General features: G+C 39.9%; 1 protein-coding gene across 1 annotated transcript; it reads left to right on the top strand.

The window, feature by feature from the left end:
- The first annotated feature begins 19,697 nt into the window (after positions 1 to 19,697).
- On the top strand, positions 19,698 to 21,712 carry LOC113122427 (tripartite motif-containing protein 16-like). Its single transcript, XM_026293773.1, has one exon. It carries the CDS (start codon positions 19,755 to 19,757, stop codon positions 21,558 to 21,560), a length of 1,806 nt encoding a protein of 601 aa, XP_026149558.1. The 5' UTR covers positions 19,698 to 19,754; the 3' UTR covers positions 21,561 to 21,712.
- Positions 21,713 to 27,756: the final 6,044 nt, after the last annotated feature.

The raw sequence follows: 27,756 nt of genomic DNA, 5'->3' as shown, positions 1-27,756 counted from the left end.
GTAATTTCAACACTGTGTTAGATGTGCTGGCTCCCACTCTGATGCTGCGGCTGTGCAAAAGTTGTTAAATGTATACCAGCTATTAGAATGACATGAGTTTCACTGAGCTCTGCACAGGATGGTGCAGTCTAAATTCCCAGGTGAGCTTCCAAAACTCCTCTATGAGTCTTTGATTTTTCTGCAGCTCAACATAAGAGAAGCAATTTAGTAAAACTCTTCAGCAAGCCTTAGTACAGATGTGATGCTACTGCAAGTGATGTATTTTTTTTTTCTGAAAATATTGTGTATAATAATACTACAAAATAGTATTCTGTGTGTATAGTGTTGATAATATAATTTAATTTCATATAATCATATAAAAACCTCTATTCATCCACCCATCCATTTCCTGCTTATTCCTAACCAGGGTCACATGGATCTGCTGGAGCCTATCCCAGCTCTCTTTGGGTGAAAGGCAGGGGTACACCCTGGACAAGTCACCAGTCCATCACAGATAAAAAACCTTGATAATGATTTTATTTCTATAGCAGAACTAAACTACAAGTTGAGCCATAGCACTTCACAACGTTAAACAAGACAATAAAAGTGCTCAGTATACAGCCAATATCAAAGGTTACTAGATTTTGCTCATTTTAGGAACTTTGAACACTTCGAATAGAAAGTATCACCAGTACCAGGCACCACCAGTTGTTCCAATTAGCTTACACAAAAGTTCCCTTTTATCACCATAAATCCAAAAGGTAATCTCCATAATACTAATAGCTACACATAGTATTATAAACCATAAATTAATGAGTTTGTATACTTGAAATCAATATTGTATACATTTTACACAGGATACATGGTGATTTGGGGAATAGCAGTGATTTTCAAAAAACTTTTAAAACTATTATTGCAACAATGTCAACAAAGGCTATCTTAACTCAAACCACATTTTTTTTTCTAAGCCTAACCAAGTAGTGTTGGTGCCTAAACTTAATGAAACCATGACAACTCCATAATCATAACTGTGGTTCTGATTGTTACCATGTTGACAAAGGTGTAGTAAGCATACTGCTGGAATGGTCCTGTGGGTTGTATTGTAACCCATAAGAGCTCATAGTAACACAAGTTTCACAAACCTTTTAAACATCCTGGTGCAGTCATGTGAAAATGTGTGAATTTGTGTACTCGTGACAGTTTTAAAAACTGTCGTTTGTGATGCTTGTGTTTGTTCGGGTTCTTGTGGGTTAAGATAGGGATGTATGTTGTTGTTTAGGTTAGAGGACTCTGGGGTGGTCTGTGGCTGTGATGGTGCCTAGTGACAACACAGTAATAGTCGCCAGGGAAAATAAAGAGCACTGCCAAAGAGGATTACCTCAAATGTCGTTTTCTGCTCTCTACGGAAACAATGATTTTGTCAGTATATTCAAAGGTGAGGTAATGGGAGTTGCAGAAGCCAGACTTATTGTTAGGGGCAGTGTACAGTTCTCCGCTTTTTACATGTTTAGTCTCTTATCTAACACACAGTACAGTCAGTGAGTCATCTGATTCTTTCTAAACTCATTCTGCAACATGATGGGCCCAAACGTAGAGTCTGACTCATACAGCCCTATTATGAGAGACTAGAAGAACAAGGAGTCCTGCAACAGACAGTTTGGCCCCCACAGAGCACTGATCCCAACACCATGGAGTCAATCTGAAATTCCATGTAGACAAGACACTGTGACAGTCTAAATCCACAGAACAACTGTTGCATGTTCTCCAACATGCTGGAACATACCTGCCAAGTAAAAACCTCTGTGCAAGTGTGCCAAGAACTGCAGCTGCTTTAAATGCAAAGGATGAGCACAGTATATACTGCCCTTTTAAAGAATTTAACCTATAAATTAAAAGATTTGCATGGCATTGTTTTTGAAAGCATCAATACTGATGTAGTGCAGTAGTTCTTTGCTTTATTTTGTGAATTGTCAACCTTTAACAGTGACTAAATAAATGTTGCGAATCTTGCATAAGAATTCTGATGCAACAAGAGCAACAGCCATACACAAAGTTCATGTGAAAACACCCGCATGTGCAACAGAGCCCTAGGTTGGTCTGCTGACAGGTACAGCAGAGGGCACAAACTGTAGTAATCATGCAGACAAGAGCAGTGGAAAAGCAGCAAATGAGAGGCAACCAAAATAAATCACTAAACAAGAAGACGTGGTTTCCAAACATGAAGCCAAATCTGCCACGGAGTTACATCTCCAGCACAAATTAAGTGGTCTGTGCACTCTAAGCGGAGACACCACTATAGATGGAATAGTAATGTGCAATGATTACCATGCACAGCAGACCAAGCTGCTGCAGGACTTCTCACACTGATCATTGTTTCGCTTCCCACTATGCCTACATGAGGCCTGCACAGGGAGACGGTGTTATGATGGAGGATATGATGTGTGTGAGAGAGAATGAGAGATCATCCAGCGCAGAAAAAGCTGACCTCACACTTCAAAGGTGTGTCGGGACATGCAGCGCTCACTCAGTCCCTGCATAGAGGCCATCTGTGTGCGGTTATGTAAATTTCATATCTGTCTAGCTATCTAATTATCAACCTAGCTTCTTTCACATGCATGTTTTTACACTTGCACACCATCCTCCAAGAGTTTGATCTAATAGATACTCACCCACAAGGAGTCTTTAAAGCGCATTTTACACTCATACATGTGAATTCACACGTCTCTTTCCCCATCTGGCCTTCCCACTGGTGTATTGTGTTTCTCTTCAGCTTGCCAGCTGTCAAATACAAGCCAAAACATCATTCCTCCCCTTTCCTTTACCCCTCCTCTCAAGCTTTTTCACCCTGTTGGCCCTGTGTGTTCCACACCTCAGTAGCATTCGCCTGTCCCGCTCTCTGAACCCAGATCCCCTCCCTAGGGCTGAGCTGTCAAGGTGAACTGAGCCCTGGCTCTGCTTCTTTCTGCCTTAGAAAACTGGAAGTTCACATAACACAGCAAGCATGGCTGGAGAGTCTAAAAACACCATTACTGAAATAGAAATTCTGCTTTACTTATAATTGACTCCAAGTGAAAGTAATGTACCATTTACTACTAACAAAAAATATCGCACGTGTAGGTCAAAGCCATATATTATATATATATATAAACATTACATCTTCAAAATATAATGACTATTCAAAATGTCAGAGAGACTATACCTGTTTCATAGTATTTACAAAACAAAAAAATCATTTAACACTATTTGAAATTATTTGGATTTGGACTATTAGTGCATCTTTCTGGCCATTAGAACTGAGCTGTAACATGAAAAAACATGTTACTATTTTCTTTACCAACGTGTACGTATGTCCATGTCAGGATGAGAAATAAGAAATTACCCAGAGAGAGAAAAAGCTGAGTAAAAGCTCAGTCAGGCTGAGTAGAAAGCAACAAGTGAAGATAGTTACAGTTAATCCCAAGGGGGAAATGTGTCAGTCACCACCAGCACAGCCTAAAGCCAAACTTTGTCATACAGAACTGTGTGCCTTTTAACACTACTTAAGGTAGTAATACTCCCATTTAAAAGTGAGGGAGTCTGGTAGTGTATAAAAAGCAGGGTAGGCTGTATAAGTGAGAGCGTTTGGCAATACTAGACTGAGGAGTGCAAAGTTATGACCAGTACAGACCCAGAACATATTAATCTTGCACATTTGTGCACAGCTCATAATTCAATCTTACCAAAGTTAAACTTGATGCTGAAGACTTACACAGATGCACAGTTTTTTTTTCTTCTTTGAAAGAAATATGTTTCCAGATCTCAATCAATGTTAATTTTCTCCTGATTTGTGGTTTATTTTAGTGTCAAAATGTTTGGATGATATGTTGCTTGTGAAAAATGTCCAATGTCCAGTAGCTATTCTACATTCCTGTAGAACTTTACAAACTGACTTTTTACAGTACTAGACATTTCAGAACAATACTAAAAGCACATAAAGAACTAGAAATAATGTGTCGAATGACAATGTAAAAACATGAACTGTCTTTTTTACGAAATAATCAAAAGACATCTAATGTATGTGACATGCATTCATGAAGTGGACACAAGCAATGCTCCAAATGAATGACTGTGATTGTTCCATATTTGCTGTTCACCATATCAACTTAAAGAGTGATGATGTGTTATAAGTATTATTTTCAAAGCTTCTCTTGCTTCCCCAAGTGCCCCGTACAGTGCAGCTGTGCATGAAAGCTGAAAAGCATTAGTTAATCTTAGGCACAATTGTAATGACAGGCAATGGTGGCATATAAATCTATAGAGAGAAAAAGAGAGGAGATGCCTCCTGAACCCAGGCTGGGAGCTGGTTCCACAGGAGAGGAGCTTGATAGCTAAAGGCTCTGCCTCCCATTCCACTAAGGAAACTCTGGGAACCACAAGTAGACCTGCACTCTTTGAGCAAAGTGCTCTATTGGGATAATATGGTACTATGAGGTCTTTAAGGTGTGAAGGAGCTTGATAATGAAGGAATTTGTATGTGAGAAGAAGGATTTTATATTATATTCTGGATTTTACATGGAGCCAATGAAGAGAAGCTAATATAGGAGAAATATGATCTCTCTTGCTAGTTCCTGTCAGGACTCTGGCTGCAGCTTTCTGAATTAACTGAAGGCTTTTTATGGAGATACTGGGACATCCTCATAATAATGAGTTACAGTAATCTAGCCTTGAAGTAACAATTGCATGGACTAATTTATTTTAATAATTTTTCATTTATTTATGTATTTTTTGCATCGCTTTGCATTAAGATATTCCTAATTGTTGCAAAATTAGGCAAGTGAATGAAAGCAATTCTGATGCTTTTCTTTTTTTTTGCACTGAAGACTCTGTGAGGTTGAAAGTTGTTGGTGTGCTTCATAATGATAAATAATTAAAGGCTCTTTGTTTAATTATTGCTCTATTGAACCATGTTTCCTGTAGCATACTCTGTGCCACTGTGTGATAATTATAAGACTGCACAGCAATGTTTGCAAATTTACACCCATGATACAGAAATTCCTATGAAACCACAGAAATAACTCCTGTCATGATAACACAATAACTACCGTTGCCTGTCTGTACCGTGCAATCTGTTAATTGCGCTGCATGAAGCTTCATATAGGACCTACAAAACACAGCAGGTTTCCAGCTACCTCTATTGCTTTATGCTTCTGATAGGTAGCCGTCAGAGAGGATAGAGTGTATGGCATGTGCGACACTCCATATATTCTATATTAGCACCATATCCCCGTGTCTGCTCATTAGCAGGCTCTGAGAGCATACTTGGTCAGTTCTCATATAAACAAAGTTGTAGAGTTGTCAGGAGCTATGTGATTACATACAGAGCAAAGGGACTAAGATGTTAGATTATGGTTGAGGCAGTGTACTATGAGAATCTGCCTTACCAGTGAAAAAGACTTTGCTTTTTTGTGTAGCTTTTTGTGTTTCTCAAAAGAAATTTCTGTGTTCCTAATAAACAAAGCTGTGACATGCCAAACACTGCTGTGAGTGGTTGTAAATAAATAGCTTCTTTCAGCCGAGTCTTCAGTGTGATACTGTTTTCACATACTGAAGCGCAGCCTTTCCTGACTGAAACCACAGTGTTTCAAAGAGACTGCTGCTGCATGGATACAGAGCAGGTAATTAAGCTGAAACTGTGCAATTCGAAAGGGGGAAACTAAGAAAGTTTGGGAATTAGCTGTAACACAATATCAGCACAGTCTCACAGTTCATAATTCTGCAGGGTACTGTAACCTTCAGTGGCAATAGTCTATGCAGGAAGTAGTGGGACATGGCATTAATAAGGGTGTGAAGATCAGAATGGTGGTTAGCATGTTTATCTTCCATACTGGCCTAGACTGAATTGAATTGAATTGCAGTGTTTCAAAGTAAAGCTCATTACCTGAGAGCATTTATGATTACATCTGAAGGATCGATTCACTTAAATCTCACTTTTCTGGGCTTTTAATTTTCAGCTATCACATCCTCTCTTCACTTACTGAAGTTCTTCTAGTTTCTCAAGTGTCTTCCCTGACATGAAAAGGTTTAAGTCCTTTAAATGCAAAAATGTGCATCTTTAAGTGAAGAAACAACTGAATCTATCTTTTCTCTCATGAAATTTCAGTTTTCTGTCAATGAGCTGAAACAGATACGAGTTAGTAGCCTCAGAACATCCAGTTGACACAGTGCTCTTTCTAAAAGAAAGGAAGTGGCAATATGATATGCTGACTATCCAGCCCAGTAATCCTAGATGACTGCATCCCTCAGGGTGTTACTCTGTCTTCTGAGCATCACTTTCAGCTTTGGCTTTGTGTAACTTTGGACCTTCAGGGTTGCAACACAAACCATTGGATTAAGCTGTGTGAGAAGGAGGTTGTATTTTTTCCATCTCCTTTGACTCAACCATGCTAACCAGCTTGATGTACATACACAGGGTGCATTTCAGTCATCCTCTTTTGCAAGCTGTAGGAAATTTGATATCATATAAAGACATGTTGCATTTGTAAAACAATAAATGCAAGGCAGTTATTCAGTTTCTTCATGCAGTACAATTCACACAAATCCTGACACAGGGAAATCTAATCAGTATCAGGTTCACTGATATACCTGTTATTATTTTGTGTTTCTCTAACATTTGGGTTCTATTTAAGCCCAAATGGGTCATTTCATAGGTTGAAAATTGAAACATTGCCATCACTAACGTGTGTGGGCCTCACACACCCGGGGCAGCTGAGACAGCAGTAAAACGAGCATGATGGCTCTTTGGCTCTGTCTTCACAAAACAAAATTATTTTGTTCATATGATTTTCAATACTGCCTTACAGCCCAGTGGCTGACTTACGAACATACGGTAACAGAAAATCACATTTAAAACTTTTTTGGACACTACAGTGAATCAGTGGTCAGAATTGCCACCTGAACACCACACAACTGTTACTTCCTACTGAGCACCATCAGTTTATTATATTTTTAAATCTTAATTAATATAATATTTGGCCAACTATTGAAATTGTTGTTTATGAGCACCTAACCTCTGTAAGAATGAAATATAGTCTGTTTGCTTGGGTTTTGGTTTCCACCAATAGGTATCAACCTCATTAGTATATGTATCACTATATTCACCAGCTTAGTGAGTAGTATTAGCCCTTTGGTGCCGAATAATGAGCTAAAATAGTTTTGCCAGTGAAAAAATTGCCTAGTGCTGCTGGAAACAAGGTTAATGAGAGTAGTGACACTAAACCAAAACAGTACAGTTGCAGGCAATAAAACTAATACAGTTAGCTGAATGACAATGACCTAACTAGTTCAATAATTCACTGAGGGTTTGTAACTAAGAGTTTAGTTTTATTTGATTTGACGGATTCAGATATTGAAGTACAGTAGCATTAATGTGCATACCAGGCCTTAAAGTACCCCTGAGAAATGACACCTCAAAAATGTGAGCAGTGAATTTGACACAGGTTCGTAAATATTTGCAGTAGTTTCATGGGCACACATGAGCCTCAAGCACAGAGAGGATTTGGATCAGTGTTTAGTGCACATAAATGAGCAGATATTGTGTGTAATTCATAAACTGCGTATTCAGTTTAACTTGTGGACATATTCTCAGTATAGGTCTGTTTCTGTACACACCTATCAATATTAGATAACAATAGAGTGCAAGTAAAGCTGCAGTTGCAACTTACTAGTTGTTAATTACAGGATGCAAGATAGCCTGGAAGGAAACACTGATGTAGAAACAGATGTGATCATCTCTCGCCTTTACACAAACACACACATACACACAAAGTATCCCAAGATGCAGCTGTAATCCCTTAAAGATCATGAACTCATGATTTCCCTTCCCACAGGCCGACCGCAGCCGGACCTTCGTCTCCTGGCTAATTGTGAACATATGTGACACTCAGAGACCGAAACACAGCTTTAGATAAAATATGATCTGTTCCTAATCATACCAGCAATCTCCATGCAGCAGTGGAAGACCAAATATCCCATTGTTTATGTAATTTATATGCTTGCATGTGGGACTGGCCAAAGGGAAGATTTTGTGGAAAATATGTTGAGCTACTTTAAGGGAATGGCCTTTAACAAATGTATTGTTCATATTTGTGTGAAATAAAAAGTGTCAGCATCATATGTCTTTGTCAATTCCTAGACAAAAAATACTACATGGGCTTATATTTTTTCATTTCTGATATCACAGCACTTTCGCAGCATCTTAGTTTAGATTAGCGTAGTAGGTTAGCATCGTAATTAACACTGATGCAAAATACCACTTACACAACTTGATTGTGAATGTCATCGATTTTGCAGATAATTTATCATAAATGAAGTTTTGGCTGCAAAACATTTTGACCCAATGATAACTAAAGATGGAAAGCCAGATATCATATGGGGAAATACTTCGCTCAGATACATAAATGTAACACAAATGATGGCACTAGGAAAATTATGGATTGCCAAACTGAGTGTTTATCACCAAGTGGCTATGAATGTCCGTACCAAATTTCATAGCAACCCATCTGATAGCTGCAGGGGACTTCAGGGAGGACCAAAGTGGTGGGCCGTTAAAAACATAGCAGTGGTGCAATCACAAAAGCCTCTGGCCACAGAACCTCTAAAAAGTAAAAGCTTGCACTTGCTCCCAGTTTCAGTAGCATAGAGCTGTAAGTCTGAATACCACTCACCACTTTTTTTTTTTTTTTTTTTTTCCCCGACTTTTTCTTTCTGGGTCAGTTTGATGTTGCCTAAGGATGATAGTGTGTAAATAGGAGCAGTTGCCTGTTTTGATATTGACCTGTGGTCCTGTAGGAGCTTCTTTCTCTGTTCTTTTTACTGAGGTCCCAGGTGACTCAATCATTTCTCTCCTTGCTGCAGCTGCAGGGCCCTTCCTGTTTTTCAAAGGTCCCAGGTGACTCGATCATTTCTCTCCTTGCTGCAGCTGCAGGGCCCTTCCTGTTTTTCAAATGGAGGAGATGCTGCATGGGACACAGCACAGAAGAATACATTCCGACTTACCCCACAGCATAACTTTTGAGTATGTTGAAAGAGACCACCCTGCTGTGCTGAATTCTTCTCATGTAGCCACACCTTTGTCTCCAACAAGCAGAGAGATGTACCGCCAAGTTACATGGAGCTGGGGGAAGGCTTTTATTGTTTGAATGGAGACTAATTTAGAACCAGTGTGTTGTCTTTGGCTCATATTTATTTAACATGTGTGAGAGCCAATTTGAATGTTATTACCCCATGAAATGGCTGTTATCAGTTTTTGTCATACCCACGGGTATGCAAACTCAAACCTCCCGATAGGCCAGAAGGTGCATATCATTGCTACATGTTACAGCTTCTAGCAGCCGTAGTGAGTATGACAGCTATTAACCCGACTCACTACATTTCCCTAAACATTACTCAGTTGATTTTGTGCCTAAAACTGGCACATATTGTAACTACAATGACGAAGCCCATGATAACAATTCATTTAGTTGGAAGGAGTGACTGCCTGCAAGCAAGTTGCCCAGGTATACGCAACCGGAATATTAACCACTAATATCCAGTGGAGCAAACACTGACACTAGGCAGTTAAAGCTCTCCAAGCTAGTTGGATTCTAGTTTGCACAGTTGTTAACAAGACCAATGTGATCACTAGCTTTACCTATGACAGTTATTTGCAAAGGCTTCCTAGGTAGTCCATAAGCCCTAAAAGTCACACACACATACACAGTTAGTGTGGTGCCACCATTAAATGCTGGGTTTTTTGTGACATGGAATAACGGCTCTAAGTACCGGACAGTGCTCTCACCAGGCCTGGGCCTTTGATGTGTGAATGCCTCTTTAGTATTATTAGTGTTGGAAAAAAAAAAAAAAAGAAACTGACTTTTTAAGTGTTTAGCCCTGCAAGAACCGTCAAAAATTGCAAGGACCTGATTATATGGGTCAAAAAAATTAACTTCAGCCAGAACTGATTATATACCTGGACTAATCCAACTCATCCAGTCAATCGCTCTCTGTTCTGTCATTTGAGGTCCTGCCACACCCACATGCCCTGCAGTTACCCCAGCCCTTCCCAACGTCCCTCACCCTGCTTACCCCTTTCTTTCCTTCACTCCATAGTTTATTCGGAGATCCGTTTCCACCCACCCTATAAACCCAGCTGTAACTTTATTTATTGTATTTTTATCATATACTTTTTTTGTCATTTGTTTGCTTTTGTGTTCTGCCTAACTTGCCTGGTGTTTTGGCCAACTACTGCTGATCTCTTTATTTTGTTTGCTTATATACCATGAAGTGCCTCGACAAGAAACCAAATACATTTAGATACAAATACATCCTGCACATTTTTAAACACAGGTCTTCTTCGTGGTAAACTGAGAATTTGTATCTGACATGTTATCCACGTCTTGTACACTGTTGCTGTGTAGTACTTCATTTTAGTGGTGAGTTAGGCTTGTGAAACAGTACAACCATTCAGTTGTTTAGGTTCCTTGAAATCACGTCTTCATTTTATTCGAGAACACCTTTCAGATCTCCAGCCTGCCCACTTCGTCACAATACGGAAAGCTTATTTACATTCCTCCATTCCTCCTGCGGGAAGAGCTGCAGAGGCGAGAGGCAGTAGAGAGGATTCTAGCTGTCTCTGTCCCTGTCCTCATTAGTGCAGAACTGGTCTGTTTCTTCTCTCTCTCTCTCTCTCTCGCTCTCTCTCTCTGTCACACACTCACACACACACACACACACACACAGCAATCTTCAGCTCTAAACAGGCTGACAGTTTGAAGATAGGCCCACTGCGCCGAGCTGAGCAGAGCAGAGGGCTGTGAGATGAGAAAGCCCCTGAGTAAAGGAGAATGCAGGCGAACGCTTGTAATTGGGCCCTGAGTATCAGCTGCCAAATATCTCCTGTTAGTTCTCTGCGCTTTTTTTTTCTCTTTTGCTATTACTATGCTAATACTATGCCATCTATGCATGTAGATGAGACAGGGCACACTTGGCAGAGTTCCTGCCCTCAGCTAGTCACAGGGAAAGCAATGTTCACTTTTCTCCTACTGATCACTGACAGGGAAACGCACACACACATACATCCATACATTACCTTTAACAAGTGTTTTCACTGCATATACCAAAATACTTTACACAACTGTCAGGTAGTGATGTGGTACAGCCTAAAACTGTAATATTATTACAGTGTTGGCATCCGCACAATGTTAACCCACCCTGTATATATGTGTTGTTCTGTGTTTAGGGACATTACTGCTGAATATGTATTGACATAAAAACATATTGTTGCCTTGTGTGTGTGTGTGTGTGTGTATATATATGTTTGTGTGTTGTAGAAAACTGAGCAGGAGACTGCTTTACATTTTTGATTGGTTAGAGAACATGTATTTATACTCACCATCATTTCATATCCACTCACGCCCTGTGATGTACATAATTACAAAAGATTGTCTGGCAGCCATGGTGACCAGTTTGTGCAGAAATTGCAAAGGATTTCAAACAGGGTTTAATTCCTACTTTAGAAGATCATTATTAAAAAGTGAGTGAAACACAACCACCACAGTAACTCTGGAGTAAATCTCTCCTGCTGTAATTTGACAGGACAGAGGAGGCCTGTTTTCACCTGCCTTAATCTAGTCCTCAGTATTCATGTGACATATGAGATAGTGTCAGTTTCAATTAAGAAATCCTCCCCGGTTCACACAGCCATGTTGTACATGCAGAAATGTGATCAGTTGTTCAGAATCATCACTGACCCTAGAGCTGTGTACTGTGCAGTTTCTGATCTGTTTCTGGTATTATATTCTGTCTGCATACATCCTGAGGATAAACCTGTACTCTTTGTGACACCCTGATGTATACATACGTGTGCATGTGTGTGGTGTGCCAGGTGATAAAGCGGAGCCTCACCTGGGGAACTTCTCTGCAGAGTCTCGGCCGGCTGCTGTCTGCAACACCCTTGTCTTAGGTAAATTATGGCATGATATGTTGACAGACCAAACAAAGGCAAAGAGATATTCCCATGGTATAGGATGGCTGGCCTGCAGGCTGAACACACCACACAATGGATGTTCTCATACAAACCCAACACAGCTAATTGCAAGTTAGCTAAGTTGAGATTAGCTAAATTAAAGTAAAAGCCTGTTTACTTTGGCAATTTGCCCTCATGAACACATGTTGTTTATGTACATTACTGCAGGTCATTCAATTACTAATTGTTATATGCTTCGTTGTTTTCTATGATCAATCGTATTGTACAGACACACATGAAAAAAGTGCTTTGTGATTTGGCACTATACAAATAAAATTAAATTGAACTGAATACATTCAACTGGAAAAGAAAATATTTTATAGTATTTTTTTTTAAATAAATCTTTGAATTAAAATATGTTGCACTCATTTATGACTAAGTAATTTTTTTTTACAATTTTCTTTTTATTTTTTTACTTTTCAAGGTCCAAACTGTGAATATAACAATATTTTTTTTTAAAAAATCACAGTAATTTGTTTTTATACTATTGCTTACTTTTAACAGTCCATTTTGCGGTTTTGATACAGAGACAGTGCAGCTTGGTGACCTTCAGAAAGGTTATGGTGCAACAGTGATGCAAACGAATGAAGACATGCTCTAAAGGTAAAATAAGGTTTTCAGGTGATTCATTCTCTTCTTCTGATGCACCAAGCTTGAAAACACTGATATCCACGTGTGTCCCATCAGTGACTGTCGCCCATCCCAGGTAAAAAATTTAAATAAATAAATAAATAAAAATCACCAGCCACCCTGTGTTGACATATTTTTAAAGAAACACTATGAGTTATTCTTTTGGGGTGGGGTGAATGCAGTTAACATCATTTCGTTCAGTACACTTTTTGGGTATTATTTGGACATTAATATTAATGGGTTACCTTTGGCAACTCCACAGGTAACACCACACCAGGTGTGGCTTTATTCTGCTAAAATCTAGCAGCTAAAGATATCTAGCTTTAGACAATGCACCCTCAGATTTATCTGGGCCTTGGATATTTGATAAACTAGACATGCAATAAGCAGAAAATGACAAAATTAATTATATAACCAGATAAACCCATTGGTTCTTTTACTGTACATGTTTTATAGACATTATTAACTCACTAACTTCCATTGCAAATTTGCAACAGCTGCACGGGCTGTGTGACTATACGCTACAGAGAACGACCAGAAATGGGGGTGAAATGAGGGAAAATCCTTGCCCATGTGTCCATGTTCTACTCCCAGCCAGACAAAGGATGTTTCTACTGCAGAGAATGTTGCGGGTTTGAGGGGAACAGCTCTGATATCTGTTTCATTTGAAGTGTTGATAGGCGAACAGCCACAAAAAGCTGAGTTAATAAGCAATTTAGAGCTTTAAACCCAGTCGATGATGAAAGTTTAATGATATCAACACAAATTTGCTGTCACATAATCTCCCCTTTTAATCATTTTCCACTGTCAGCACAGGGCTAACAGAAAAACAGGCTTAATCCACCTGATTGACACGTCCCACTAAATTGGCTGGGATATGGAGTGGAAAATATGTCAGGCAATTAATTAAGTGCATTTTTCTTCTTTTTAAGTTTTTGTCTGGAATGCAGTGTGGTACTGGGCTGCAGTCACAACACACGGAGGCAGTGCTGCTGTATTACTAGGGTCACTTAGGGGTCACTTAGGTAATAGGATAAAATGTGCGGCTACACAGGATCAGAATTTACACGAATGGCAGTAGAACAGCTCATAACGAGTTGTGCATTATTATCACAAAGGGAGTGGTCCAAAGCAGTAAGGCTGTAAGCTAGAAATCCACAACAATGAGCTGAAAGATGCTAAAATGCTCTGCAGAGCCAGGTGATGACTCTGTGATTTCATTATTTTCAACATAAAAGTATTGTTTTTATTTTCAGCGCATATTTTTCTTTGTTTCATTTCTTACATTTCTTGAATATAAAAATTACTCTAGAGCCCAGCCTAGTGTTTATTTCTGTTGTGTCTGACAAATGCTCATGTTTTTAAAAAATACAATAAAATAACTACACACAGTAAAACTGTACACACCAAAGATCAACACGACACATACCATCTCTGTTGGGTGTATGAAGCAGGACTGATAACAGGTCTGTCTCGTTAGTGTGTTACACCTGATCACGTATTCTGCTCACATGCAGCTGTATGAAGATTTAAACTAAAGCTCACTGCTGAGAAACGCTTATCACCAGTTAGTCTGTTGCAACAATGTGACATGGACACAGCTCTTAACAGCAGGTACTGTTGACAGTCATAGCTTTTTTTCTAAGTTAATTTTAATAAAGCAGCACTGCCATCCAGTGGTGAAAAAGAGCTAAACATGCATAGTTCATACACCTGAGGAAATATCAGAATCAGAATCAGCTTTATTGGCCATGTTTGTGTGCACAAACAAGGAATTTGACTCTGGTTCACTAAGCTCTCTCTATGTACAAAAATTAACATAAAAGTTCAACTTTAAAAAAAGAACATAGGAGTTTAGACTACAAGTCTACATATTAGAAGTGGTACAGCATATACATGATTCTTACATGAATAATTTTATATATACAATATGTACAATCTGTGAACTAGAGAAAATAAGGTTGCAAGCATTCAAGTATAGCTGTAACAGTGGTGTGACATCTTACATGAGGTAGGTACAAATATACATGTAGTGTATACCATGCCTACCAGAGAAGACGAGTCTACACAGTTTGTGTCAAGGGTGTGAGGGATCTGATCTGTGTCAGTACTGAGGGTCCTTCAGGGGAGGTGTTTGATGTGTCAGCCTCAGTGAAAAGATGGATGGAAGAGGGACAGAGGACTAGGAGACCAAATTTCAAATCCTGGCCCCAGGATGCAGCTGGGGCAATGTTTCAAAGTTAGGAGTGAATTTCCAGCCTTGCAGATTTGACGCCAGTCAGATTGGCAGTTACAATATTTTCAATATAGGAAATATGATATATAAATATATATTTGAGTTATTGTGTGTTATTAGATCGGCTCCGATGTTCCCTTTTTGCAGACCGGATTGCCCATTGCGGTCTAGCCCTATCTAGTAACCAATCCAAATCACACAGTGATTGTAGTGCAGAGAATAGACTGTATGATGGCGGTATAGAATATGACCAGCGGCTCCTGTGGCAGGTTAAACTTCCTGAGTACAGTCTGTGCCGGGTCTTCTTCCAGATGTGGTCTATGTGGGAGGTCCATTTCAGGTCCTGGGAAATTGTGAATCCCAGGAACCTGAAGGTTTCCACAGTAGACACTGTGGTGTTGAGGATGGTGAGAGGGGAAGGAGCTGGGGGGCTTCTCCTAAAATCCACTACCTTTTCCACAGTCTTGAATGGATTCAGCTCCAGATGGTTCTGACTGCAACAGTCAACCAGCTGTTCCACTTCCTTCCAGTACGCAGACTCATCACTGTCCTGGATCAGACCAATGACTGTGGTGACATCTGAATACTTTAGGAGCTTCACAGAAGGGTCCCCTGACCTGAGGTGCAGTCGTTAGTGTAGAGGGAGAAGAGCAGCGGGAAGAGAACATATCCCTGTGCCAGTGCTGATGGTCTGGGTCCTGGATGTGATGCTCCCCAGCCTCACCCGCTGTCTTCTGTCAGTCAGGAAGCTGGTGATCAACTGACAGATGGAGATAGGCACTGTGAGCTGGGTGAGCTTCTGGTGCTTCGGGGGTTTGATGGTGTTGAGATGAAGTCCACAAACAGGATCCACGTGTTTGTCCTTGGCAGAGAAGCTGTTTTTTAGCTTGTCACTGTAGCTCAGCTTGTTTCTGGCCTGCTTGAACAGGGCTCAGTCCCCACTTCTGTAGGCCTCCTCCTTGGCCTGGCACAGTTTCCTGAGGTTGGATATGAACCATGGTTTATTGTTATTGTATGCACATAAGGTCTTGGTCTGCACACATCCTCACAAAAATTGATGCAAGATGTCACAGTGGTCTCTGGCTGCAGCTTCAAAAACACTCCAATCAGTGCAGGCTTGTAACTCTGGCTTTGCCTCCGCTGTCTCCTGGTTGTGTTGAGAAGCAGCAGCTTGTCCATCCTATTTGCCAGCCAGCTGTAAGAACACCTAGATGTTCTCCCTCCTTCAGTTCATTGTTCCCCTCTTTATCTTTCAATCCACTGAAACTGCACTCACTTCTCCATGTTCCATTTGCTCAGTCACACCTTTCCCACAGTTCAGACTCCAAATGTCTTCTAATTCATTTCCACTAATATCTGGACTCCTTTTTCTACACTGGACCTAACAATATTTGCATGTAAATGAACAGTTAACTTTCACTGATTATGTTTTTTAAGTTACACTTCAGCTGATTTCAGGGCTTAAAACAGATGAACTAATTTTCATGTTTTGACCACCTTACACATAACCTCATCGCAGTGCTTCTAGTGCCTTTACATTAATATGTTTCTCATATTCTTCAGTTCTTCTTCAGTTCCTACTGCTCCTTCATGTACAGCTTTTTTATTTTCAGAGCGTCTGTACTTAATTAAAGGCAGCAGTGTTATGGCATATCAGCTCCTACCTTACCGTGTGCACAGATGGCAGAAACCCAGCAGTTTCCAGGTAACTCTTCTCTGGTCCATACACAGCATCAGCAGGATGTGCAGGAAGATCAGGTGGTCTCCATGTGGTGTCCTTTCACAGTTCCAGGACCAGTCTCAGGGAGTGATATATATATATATATCGCTCCTGTATATGTACACTTGGCTGGAGTGATACCTAAGACGTGTCGTTTCCTGCTGCTCTGTGTGTTGCTGCTTCATTCTCCAATCGGGGAGCAGTGGCTGGAGTTTTCCTTCCATTTGCTCCTGCAGAGCTTGCTTGGTTCTGGAGAGGAAGTGGAAGAGCAGAATCTAGGTACGGATACACTTTATGTAACTCAAATAAACAATCAGTGTTAGAACAATCTTTTGGTCTAGGCACTATGTGTTCTGTTTCTGTTAGTTTAGGCTTTCTGTCTCCATCCCTATACTGCCTTCTAATCATCATACCTTGTAACACTTAACATCCTTCCACATGCAACTGGACAAAACCTATGTTACTCTCATTTTCCCTCTTTTCAAGTTTATCCTTTAATTTTGCTAATTGTCAGACTATTCTCTATAGGAAATCTGAGTTTCCTCCATTTGGTTAATTTCTATTCACACTTTCTCTTTTACCCAGTACTGACCCATGCTCTGATAGCCATTCTTCTGGTGCTGTCTTTCCTCATGCAAACCAGATTATGTCACTGCACTGTATCCATCAGTAATCAACAACCAAACGATGACTACTATGACGACATCTTGTCGCCTACTCAACCTGTCATGATTCCCATTTGGGACTTCCTGCCGGGGGACCTTTATTTTGTAAGGACTTCCGTTTCCCTCGCACTGGTCCCCGGCAGCTTCATTGGTTATTTGTGTTCATTAGGTTCACCTGTGTTTAATCACCTTTTGTGTTCTCCCTATTTATACCTCTCTCTTTCCTTTGTTCCCCGCCGAAGCATTTGTTGAAATTAGTTGTGGTTAGTTTCTGTGATAGTTAGTTATTGTGGATGTTTGTAGAGAAAGTGAGTTTTTTGACGACCATCCCTCCCGGTCTTTCCTCAGTTTCGACCGTCTCATCCGGTCTTAGTTTAGTTACCGTCTCACCCGGTTCCTTTGTGTTTTGTATTCGTTTGCCCTGGAAGTCCCAGGAAGAATAAAGCCTTGTTTGTCTGCATTTGGGTCCTACCGCCTCTCCTTCTTCCCCGCACCTTTATATCGACATCAACTCGTGACACAACCAAGCAGTGAGTTATATAGAGCTCTTTCTTACCTGCCCTTGATTCTGCCATTTTACCATCAGTCTGTTCTTTTGTTACCTGGTTTGGATCGGTGGCTGGACTTTTCAGGATGAAAACTTCTTAACCTGTGGGGGAGGAATTAACATGCTAGTCTTCATACTTTAGAGTCCAGACCATGCGTCCATCCCACTCCTGACACCAAATCAGTATTTAGCACTGTTGTCTCACAGCAAAACAGTTCCTAGTTCAAAACCCAGCAGGATCCTTTCAGTGTGGAGTTTGCATGTTCTCCCTGTGCTTGCATGGGTTTACTTCGGGTACTCTAGTTTCCTCCCACAGTCCAAAGACATGTATGTCAGGTTGATTGGTGATTCTAAATTGCCCATAGGAGAGTGTGTGTGTGTGTGTGTGTGTGTGCGTGCGTGTGTGTGTGTGTGTGTGCGCGCGTGCGTGCGTAGCTGTGTAGCTGTTTGTGTCTATGTGGCCCTGTGATGGACTGGTGACCTGTCCAGGGTGTACCCCTGCCTTTCACCCAAAGAGAGCTGGGATAGGCTCCAGCAGGTCCCTGTGGCCCTAAACAGCAATAAACAGGTAAAGATTGACAGGTGAAGTTTACACAGGGAGGCTGTCTGTTGTAACAAAAGGTGGTATGTGATATATATATATATGTATATATATACACACTAGTGAGTGTGTGTAGTGTGATATATATATATATATATATATATATATATATATATATGAAAATTTATTTTCCCTCACATGAGTCAATAGATATTTTACAACCTTTAAATGTTCTAATTTCTCAAAAAAATGTTTGATCAGTTTGTAATCTGACTCGCAAGGTACTGTATTTTCTGGACTATAAATCACACTTTTTTTTACTCCTCTGGCTTGTCCTGTAATGTGTATATTTACAGTAATTTTGTCAAGAAGTCATTAGCATTAGATGGCACTCTTGATTCAATTAAAAATAATATTGTATCACTGGAAAAGTAAAAATATTTATGTTCACGCTAAACTCTTAACTCATAGCGTAACACGAGTGAAAATGTCACCCAAAAGAAAGAACTATTACTGCAGACTTCAAACTACAGGTAATAAAGTTTGCATTGAGATCATCTGTGGCCCTCGCGGTCTCATGGGACCAAACCTAGCCTTGGAAGGAACCAGTGAAGCTCTCCTGTTAATCGGTTTGCGTGAGTTCAGATAAGATTTCTGTGGCTTCTTTGTGACGTCATTCAGATAAAACCTGTAGCTCTGGTTTAGCAGCAGAATAAACTGCCGGTTGCCATTGCAGTTTCTGTTACGTTAATGAATTAACTTCGGGAGTGATTTCTGTTATAGAGGCTCTTTTATGTGAAGTCTGCTTTGGATGTTACTGACATAAATGTCTCACCTGGATATTCTTTGTCTGAAATATAAAAAACTGGAGATATTCAAATATGTATTTAGTCATTTTGTTTGACACTGCTACATGTTTATAAATTAATGTTTGGAACATTATAACAACTTAATTTTTTTTTCATTATAGTTTAGATACCTCACTTTGTTGTCCATCTTTTTTGAACCTATACAACCAAACAAAATTAATTTTTTAAAAAAAGTTTAAAAAAGAGAACTATTGTGGAACTATTACAAACACTGAGACCAGAAATATATAAAATAAATAAGTATTTAAATAGTTAAAGGCACTACTACTAATTGAGATTTCATTGAAAATAAAAGAAGGGTTGGAATGAGGCTCAGCCTGATAACGCTCCCTTTGCAATCACATTCAGTAGCTCCACTCTGTCTACATATTTCCTTGTTTAATTTAGATCTACAGTTTAAAAATGGGTGTAACCAACATGTGGGGAGGTGCAGGAGCTGACAGGCACCATTCACTGTTGTTTAGATCACAGCTCAACCTAGCTGCGCTCATCACAAAGTCGCACAGTCAGTACCGCTGAAAGGTGAAATGGCACAGAAAAGAGTTCAGCTGCACGTGGAAACCTTCACTTGTTTGATCTGTCTGGATCTACTGAAGAATCCGGTGACTGTTCCCTGTGGACATAGCTACTGCATGAACTGTATTAAAAGATTCTGGGACAAGAAGAATATCTACAGCTGCCCTCAGTGTAGGACGACCTTCACACCGAGGCCTGTCCTAGGGAAAAACACCATATTGGCAGATTTAGTGAAGGAGCTGAAGAAAAATGGACCTCCCGCTGATCACCTCTACGCTGGACCTGAAGATGTGGCCTGTGATGTCTGCACTGAGGGAAAACTGAAAGCCCTCAAGTCCTGTCTGGTGTGTATGGTGTCTTACTGTGAGAAACACCTCCAGCCTCATTATCATGTAGCTCAGTTAAAGAAACACAAATTGGTGGAGCCCTGCAAGAACCTACAGGACTACATCTGCCCTCATCATGATGAGGTGATGAAGATGTTCTGCCGCACTGATCAGCAATGTATCTGTTATCTCTGCTCTGTGGATGAACATAAAGGCCACGACACAGTCTCAGCTGAAACAGAAAGGACTGAGAGGCAGAGAGAGGTCAAGGGGCATCAACAGAAAATCCAGAGAAGAATCCAAGACACAGAGAAAGATGTGAAGTTGCTTCAACAGGAGCTTAGTGCTATCATTGGCTCTGCTGATAAAGCAATGAAGAACAGTGAGAAGATCTTCACTGAGCTGATCCATCTCCTGGAGAAAAGACTCTCTGATATGAAACAGCTGCTCAGATCCCAACAGGAAACTGAAGTGAATCGAGTCAAAGAGCTTCAGAAGAAGCTGGAGCAGGAGATCACTGAGCTAAAGAGGAAAGATGCTGATCTGAAGCAGCTCTCACATACGCAGAATTACATCCAGTTTCTCCATAACTACCCCTCACTGTCAGCCCTCACTGAACCTCAATTTCCTTTTGTGTCAACCATACTTGGCAATAAAAGTTATTCTGCTTCTGCTTCAGCTTCTGCTTCGGATTCTTCAGATTCTTCGGATTCTTCGGAACCTTCTGATTGTGATTCTGATTGTGATTCTAAACCTACAAAATCATCCAGCATCAATATCCGTTCTCTGAGATACTTCGAGGACGTGACATCAGCTGTGTCAGAGCTCAGAGATACACTACAGGACAATTTGAAGAAGAACTGGACAAACATCTCACTGGCACTGACTGAAGTTGGTGTTTTACTATCACAACCAGAGCCCAAGACCAGAGCTGGATTCTTACGACATTCACAGAAATTCACACTGGATCCAAACACAGCACACACACAGCTGTTATTATCTGAGGAGAACAGAAAAGCAACTGTAAGTAACAGTAGACAAAATAAGTTTTATTTTAGTCATCCAGACAGATTCACTCATTACTGTCAGGTCCTGAGTAGAGAGAGTCTGCCCGAACGTTGTTACTGGGAGGTGGAGTGGAGTGGGACAGGAGTTTACATAGCAGTCGCATACAAGAATATCAGCAGAGCCGGGAGCATGAATGAATGTGTATTTGGACTCAATGACAAATCTTGGGCATTAAATTGTCGACAAAACTGTTACGAATTTTGGCACAACAACATCAGCACTCCAGTGTCAGGTCGTCAGTCCTCCAGAATAGGGGTGTACCTGGATCACAGAGCAGGCATTCTGTCCTTCTACAGTATCTCTAAAACCATGATTCTCCTCCACAGAGTCCAGACCACATTCACTCAAACTCTCTATGCTGGACTTCGACTTGTTGGGTTGCTTGATGGTGGAGGCAGTGCTGAGTTTTCTAAATTCAACTAGATGCTGTAGAATTAAAACAGCTCATAGAGCTGATTGGTTTAGGTTCACTGTTGTGGTGTCACATTAATCAAACAGTGTGGGTGGATCTATGATCTCTGCTTTCTACTTCATCTCTGCTTGTTTTTCAAATAAATTGACAAAAATTTGCTGCATATATGGTTTTATTATTTATGTATTTATTCATTTATGTATCATATTGTGTATATACTGTATTTACAGATAAAGTTATAGTTTTATACAACTATAAAATTGGGCATTGAATTATAGTACTGTGATTTCAATATATGTTTGTGTATCAGAAGTAATTTTGTTTATAATTCCACACCATAGATTCACTTCTCAAAAACATGTCAAAGAGCTACTGTTCACCAGAAATACCACTAAAACCAGATTATACTTAAACTGTTTCAATGAAATGCTGTTTTAATACCTACCTAGAGTGTTTTTAATAGATAACTTTACAGGTTGTGAACTGTAAATGACTTAAATCATTCTTTGTTGGACAGAAGTGATGAGTTAATGGTAATGTTTTTCCAAAGGCTGTATCATCATCATTTTCAGACTGCAGATATGAAGTACAGTAGTATTCCCTTTCTGATGAAGTAATAGACTAATGGTGTCAGTGGTGGAACAGAACAACACACAACAGTACATTTACTCATTTACTACATGCAGATTTACTTCAGTACAATTCTTTTACTTTGGCTCCATCAAGTAAATTTGGATGCTGATACTTTTGTACTTATACTGCAGTAACATTTTGAATGCAGGACCTTTACTTGAAACAGAGGAGTGATACTCTGTGGTACTTCTACTATTATTCCAGTAAAGGATCTGAGTATTTCTGCCACCTCTGCAAATTATCTATTATCTGTCATTTACACTTGACCTGTCCAGGGTGTACCTCTGCATTTCACCCAAAGAGAGTTGGGATAGGCTTCAGCAGATCCTCAATAGGAATAAGTGGGTATAGATAATGAATGGATGGATGGATGTCATTTACACAGAAAATATATTAGAACATATGTAGTCAGGTAAGATTTATACTGCATTATACAATACACAATTGCTAATAGGAAGACTACCTAAGAATGCACCACAGGAACAGCATAATGTGAGAGTGAAGGGAACTAGGACAAAAAAACAGATTTGTATGAATTGAAGATCAAAATCCAACAAAACTGTCTCCTAGAAGTATTTTTACGTAACATTTCCTGGAGTCCAAACTGTCGGGAGATTCAATGAGATTCATTCAGACCCATCCTGCATTGAGAACACCTTGTGAGCGCTTTAGATTTAGGACTTCTGTTCTCTCACTATGTACCTCAGTTTCTACAGTTTACTTGTGTGTTAATTTCAGTGTATAGTTCGTTGTTATAGTGAATTAGTAAGCATTTTGTATGGGTTTGCTCTGTTAATATCACCCTGAAATGAAGCACAGTGAGCTTGGGTGTTGTTTCTCCACATTCGTTACCCGCTCAGCCAGCTGTTGTGTCGCCTTGGTGACACAGGCCTGAGGTGAAACGGTTTGTCAATAGAGCACAGAGAGCTGTCACAGCTTGAGGGATGTTGTGTCAGCTATTTCCTTTATGTTTAATATTTTAACACTTAGGCAGGATCTGCTACAGGACATAGCTGGTGGGTGTTATATTCCAAATGCTTGACGATTTCCAGCTCAAAAGCCACCAGGAATCTTATTATTTTTTATTTTTTTAATAGTATTTTGACCATGATATACTTACACTCTTCTATTATTAAGAAATCTGAAGTTCAGCTGCACTGGGAGCAGGAAGTATAGAATTTTTCTTTTCCATTTTTTGACTGATCTACCCTATGCCCCCCTGTGCAAACATGCCTAACATATTCGGACTGCTCTTAACTTATGTGAAAAGATGTGAGCAATGCACTGTTTGCTGTTGCAGGTTATTTTAAATGGTGGTTTGTGCTGTGAAAAAGGATAGCATATTTTACTAGTGGTCAATGTTTGACACTGTAAACATGGAGATGGATTAACATTGATGGATGGGAAACACCAAAAAATGTGTTGCCCAAGCCTGTGAAGGCCCAGACCTCTGAAGCTAAGTCTTAAAATGTTGAACCATTCCCATCTCAACTTTCTGATACCTATGCATTAAACCTGATTTATCATATGTGTAGATTTTTTTTTGGAAGCTGTAGTCTCTTTGTTGGCCAGCAGGGGTAAGCAATGTTCTTCTCTGATTATGGGATTCTGTCAGACACTTTATACTTCCTCATTAAAATGGAGACTGTCCTGATTACAAGCTGCTATGTTAAACATGAAATGAAACTGTGACTTGAATATCTTGAACTAAACTAAGCAAATAAAGCACAGACCCTGTCATAGGATTTGTGATGCCAGAAGGATGTAATCTTATGCTAAGGCAGGATGGGCCATCTATGATGCAACATGAAGTCCTCCTCATGTTAAAGGTGTGATCTGCAGCTGAGAGGTGATGGATTTGAAAAGGAGTCTCTATATATGGACTTCGCCTTGAAGTATCAGAGATCAGTCTGGTCAAAGAGGGGATGGGATCAGTGTGGATATCAAGTCTCACAAAGACATGATTCCACATCCTTTATCCAAATCCAAATGATGAAATGCTTGGTTGTTAATGTCTCACTGATACTTTTATTCCACTTTCCTACTTTTCCAAATGCTAGTCATCTCCCTCGATGAAGGGGAATTAGAGTAAATGGAGTGTGTATGTATAATATAGCTGTGTATGCTCAGCATTTAATTGTGGTACAATGTGCTGAATGTGATTCCACCTTTCTTAATGATTAAAATGGATTTGAAATACTTATTAACAGTAGAAGAAATCATATAGTGTATTATAGGTTGACACATAATAAAAACAAATCAATTAAAAAAAATCATAAGAAAAACTTTGCTTTTATCGTTTCTTATCATATAATCTGTGATACAAGATCATATAATTATCATATAATCTGTATTACAAGCTGTGGATTTTGTGAAAGCTGTGTATGGTTTTGCACTGAAAATGTGGCAATAAACTATTTCCAGTCAGACTAATATTCTACATGTCTGGTTAATTATATGATGCTTGGTAGTTATTGTTTATTAGCTAGCATTTAATGACATTGTGGCACAGTGTGCTGTCCAGTCCAGTCTTGGCAGACACGCACTGTTATGGAGCATTTAGCAGCTAAAGGTAATTACACATGAATTCCAGATTGCGTTTGCTATAAATACTAAAATTGATTCTTGATTTCAGTGGACAGTTTTAGTGTGTCCCATTGCCTAATGTTTGAATATAGTTGATAGGCAGCACAGGTCAAAGATGGATTCCTGCCATTTAACAGCCACATTTTCTTAATAAATCTGCCACAACGACAGCTCATAAAGACAATAAGCTGTGTGGCCGCTGTCCCCCTGTTTATTATGCCAGTGGCGATGGTTGTTGTGGCCATTGATCGACAGGTAACCCAGGCTATTTGCAGACACAGGAGATTAGCGGGATCGGTGCTGTGAGCTCTGCTGTTGTTGTCAGAAAGCCATTCTGCATTCAAAGGTAGAAACCCTCAGGGAATTATCACTGAAGTTTTCTGCAGACTTAGTACCATATTTCATCTTCACAAATGTAGTGATTCCTGTATGGCAGTAGCAACCACACACCAAATAAAAAGTTAGGTCCTTGACATCAGATTTAATGCCTGTGATGACATCACCTGTGTCCAGGTAGATTTTTTTGAACGCTGAACAGTATGGTCTGGTAGCACTTTGTCTCAGTGGGAGTGAACAGTGCTTTCTAACGGAGGACTTGCTGTGCTGTTGTGACTTTATTAGATTGTGGATGGAGCATCACAGCATGCCACACCTCTTTGCCGATTGCATCTGGCAACTATTTTCATTGTTTGTGTCTGGGTAATAAACCAAAATTTCTCTCCCAGTCAGATTTCCTCTCCCCTTTGTATGCATGTGCAAGAAAAATGTATCTGAACAATATAAAGGTATTTTAATTCTTGCTATACGAGCACTAGAGATAGAAAAGCAATGTAATCTAATCCAAAGTCAAGATAAAATAGAATCTGGTAGGACAGAGGTCTGGTTGATTTCAGTCAGTCTCAACTGCTTATGGTTGGCAGCTCGACCATGGAGTTTTGAATTTCTCATCTTGAATTTTGGAATTTCACCCTTAGTCAGTTATGGGAGCTTATGAGAACAACATGAAACGCTATTTTTCTGCCTACAACTGCACAAGTTGCAAAAGGAATGAGTGACATATGTTTGGTATCTCAGGAACTCACAAACTGCCCTCTGCATCTGACTGCCCTGGCTAAAACTTGTTTTCAGCAATAAGCTTTGTTTCTTAACAATGAAAATGTCCATAGAAAAGCTCTATGACACGTTTTCAAGCTCAAAGTTGCGCACGCATCCTGCATAGTTAGTAAACAAGAAACCGTGTATGCTGACGTTCCCGCCGTGCATGACTGCGCTGCTTAGACATTTATGGACATATATACAAGTAAGTGTGCTTGATTATTACGGTGATGCGTCAACGAGGTCGCCATATTGATACGGTATTGCCCCGCCTCCTGCGCACGTACGCGTCTGAAAGCAGCAGGTAGCCTATATCCACAGTTAAAATCAGCATAACCGACTGACTTTACACATATTTATGTTACAGGGTAGTTGATTAGTTGAAATTATCTATATAACTTCGTAATTATTAAGTAAGTAGGCTATAAATAATTAGTTTTTACAGAACTGTTAATTGGCTGCAATAACATTTTGTAGATATTTTCATATGCATATTCTCAACAAAACAAAAACTTGAAAGATGAAATACATTTAAACAGGTATGACAATATTCTTTGTTTAAATTTACATTTCTCTGTGTTTTCTACTTGAACTGACCACAAACACACTCACCGTTCCAATATGGAGGCTCCCACTCCTTGACACACATACATGTTTGTATCCATGGCTGCGCTGCTGGTGACGTCAGCTGACACGGCGGTCCAAGACGTGTCAAGTTTCCGTGTAAACACACCATCAGCCCCACCCCCAACTAAGGGTGGATCTCAAAATAAGAGCATGAAAATGTAGCTCAAAGCTTGGAACATACTGAGCAAATAAGTCTTATTCAGCACTTATCCAGCCGTAACCAACAGTAATGTGTACACTGAAAACAAAAACAAAAAAAAAAAAACTTGATCTGGTGCTGGCAACTTAGATCATATACGTCTGAGGTTGTTTACTTACAGAAACCTTTACAATAAACTACAGTACCGTGGTTAAAAGAAAGATAATAGTAGGCTACCATGCTACCAAACTAAACTTAAACATGCTTAACGCTGATATGTTGACTTTTCTCTGTGACGAAGCATATAGTTAGGGCTGGCTTCAGGTAACCCTGAACCATCCCTTAGTTATGCTGCTATAGGCCCAGACTGCCCGAGGACCATAGGTGCACTGAGCTCCCCTACCCTAACCCTAACACTCCCTTCTTTTCCCCTCTCCTCCTCTCCTCCCACCTCATATGTATATTCCGCCATTGAATGTCACTAACCTTGTGCTCTCTCTCTCCCCTAGTTTGTGCTCTCTCCTTCTCTCTCTCTCTGTACCTTCTGCAGGTGTTCCTGGTCCTGGAGCTGTATATCGCTGATGTGCAGTTACTGGCCCTATCAACCTGCAGTGTCTATTTGTTGTTTATTGTTGCTGTTCTTTTCTCTCTCCTCTATCCACTCAGGTTTTTTCTTCCGTTAAAGGAAGTTTTTCCTCTCCACTGTCGCCAAGTGCTTGCTCATAAGGGATTTGTTGGGTTTTTAGTTTTTTTTTAAAGTGCCTTGAGATGATTTATATTGTGATTTGGTGCTATACAAATAAATTGAATTGAATTTAATTGAGTTGAATTGAATGGAATGGAATTGAATTTGTCATTGTTAGCCGGTAGCCTGTAGCTTAAACTAGATGCTCTGCTGTTTACTGATGACATTGTGCCTCTCAGTATTAATACCATATATCACAAACTCACTGTCCATAAAACGGAACAGCCTCAACCTAATAAGCACACTAGGCCAGTTTGAAGTGTACCTAACATGTAGGCCAGTTTGGTGTACCTAACATTTGAAACCGCAGCCTTTAAAACTCCGCAATGCCTTTATTTTGAAACTTCTCCGCGGAAACACTTGTGAGGTCGGCTAGCTTAAA

The sequence above is a fragment of the Mastacembelus armatus genome, chromosome 16 (assembly GCF_900324485.2).
Source record: "Mastacembelus armatus chromosome 16, fMasArm1.2, whole genome shotgun sequence".
NCBI classification, from domain to species: Eukaryota; Metazoa; Chordata; class Actinopteri; order Synbranchiformes; family Mastacembelidae; genus Mastacembelus; species Mastacembelus armatus.
This window is presented reverse-complemented; position numbering and strand designations above follow the sequence as displayed.

Excerpts from the sequence above, each read along its gene's own strand:
- LOC113122427 (XM_026293773.1), top strand. The coding sequence starts at position 19,755 with ATGGCACAGAAAAGAGTTCAGCTGCACGTGGAAACCTTCACTTGTTTG.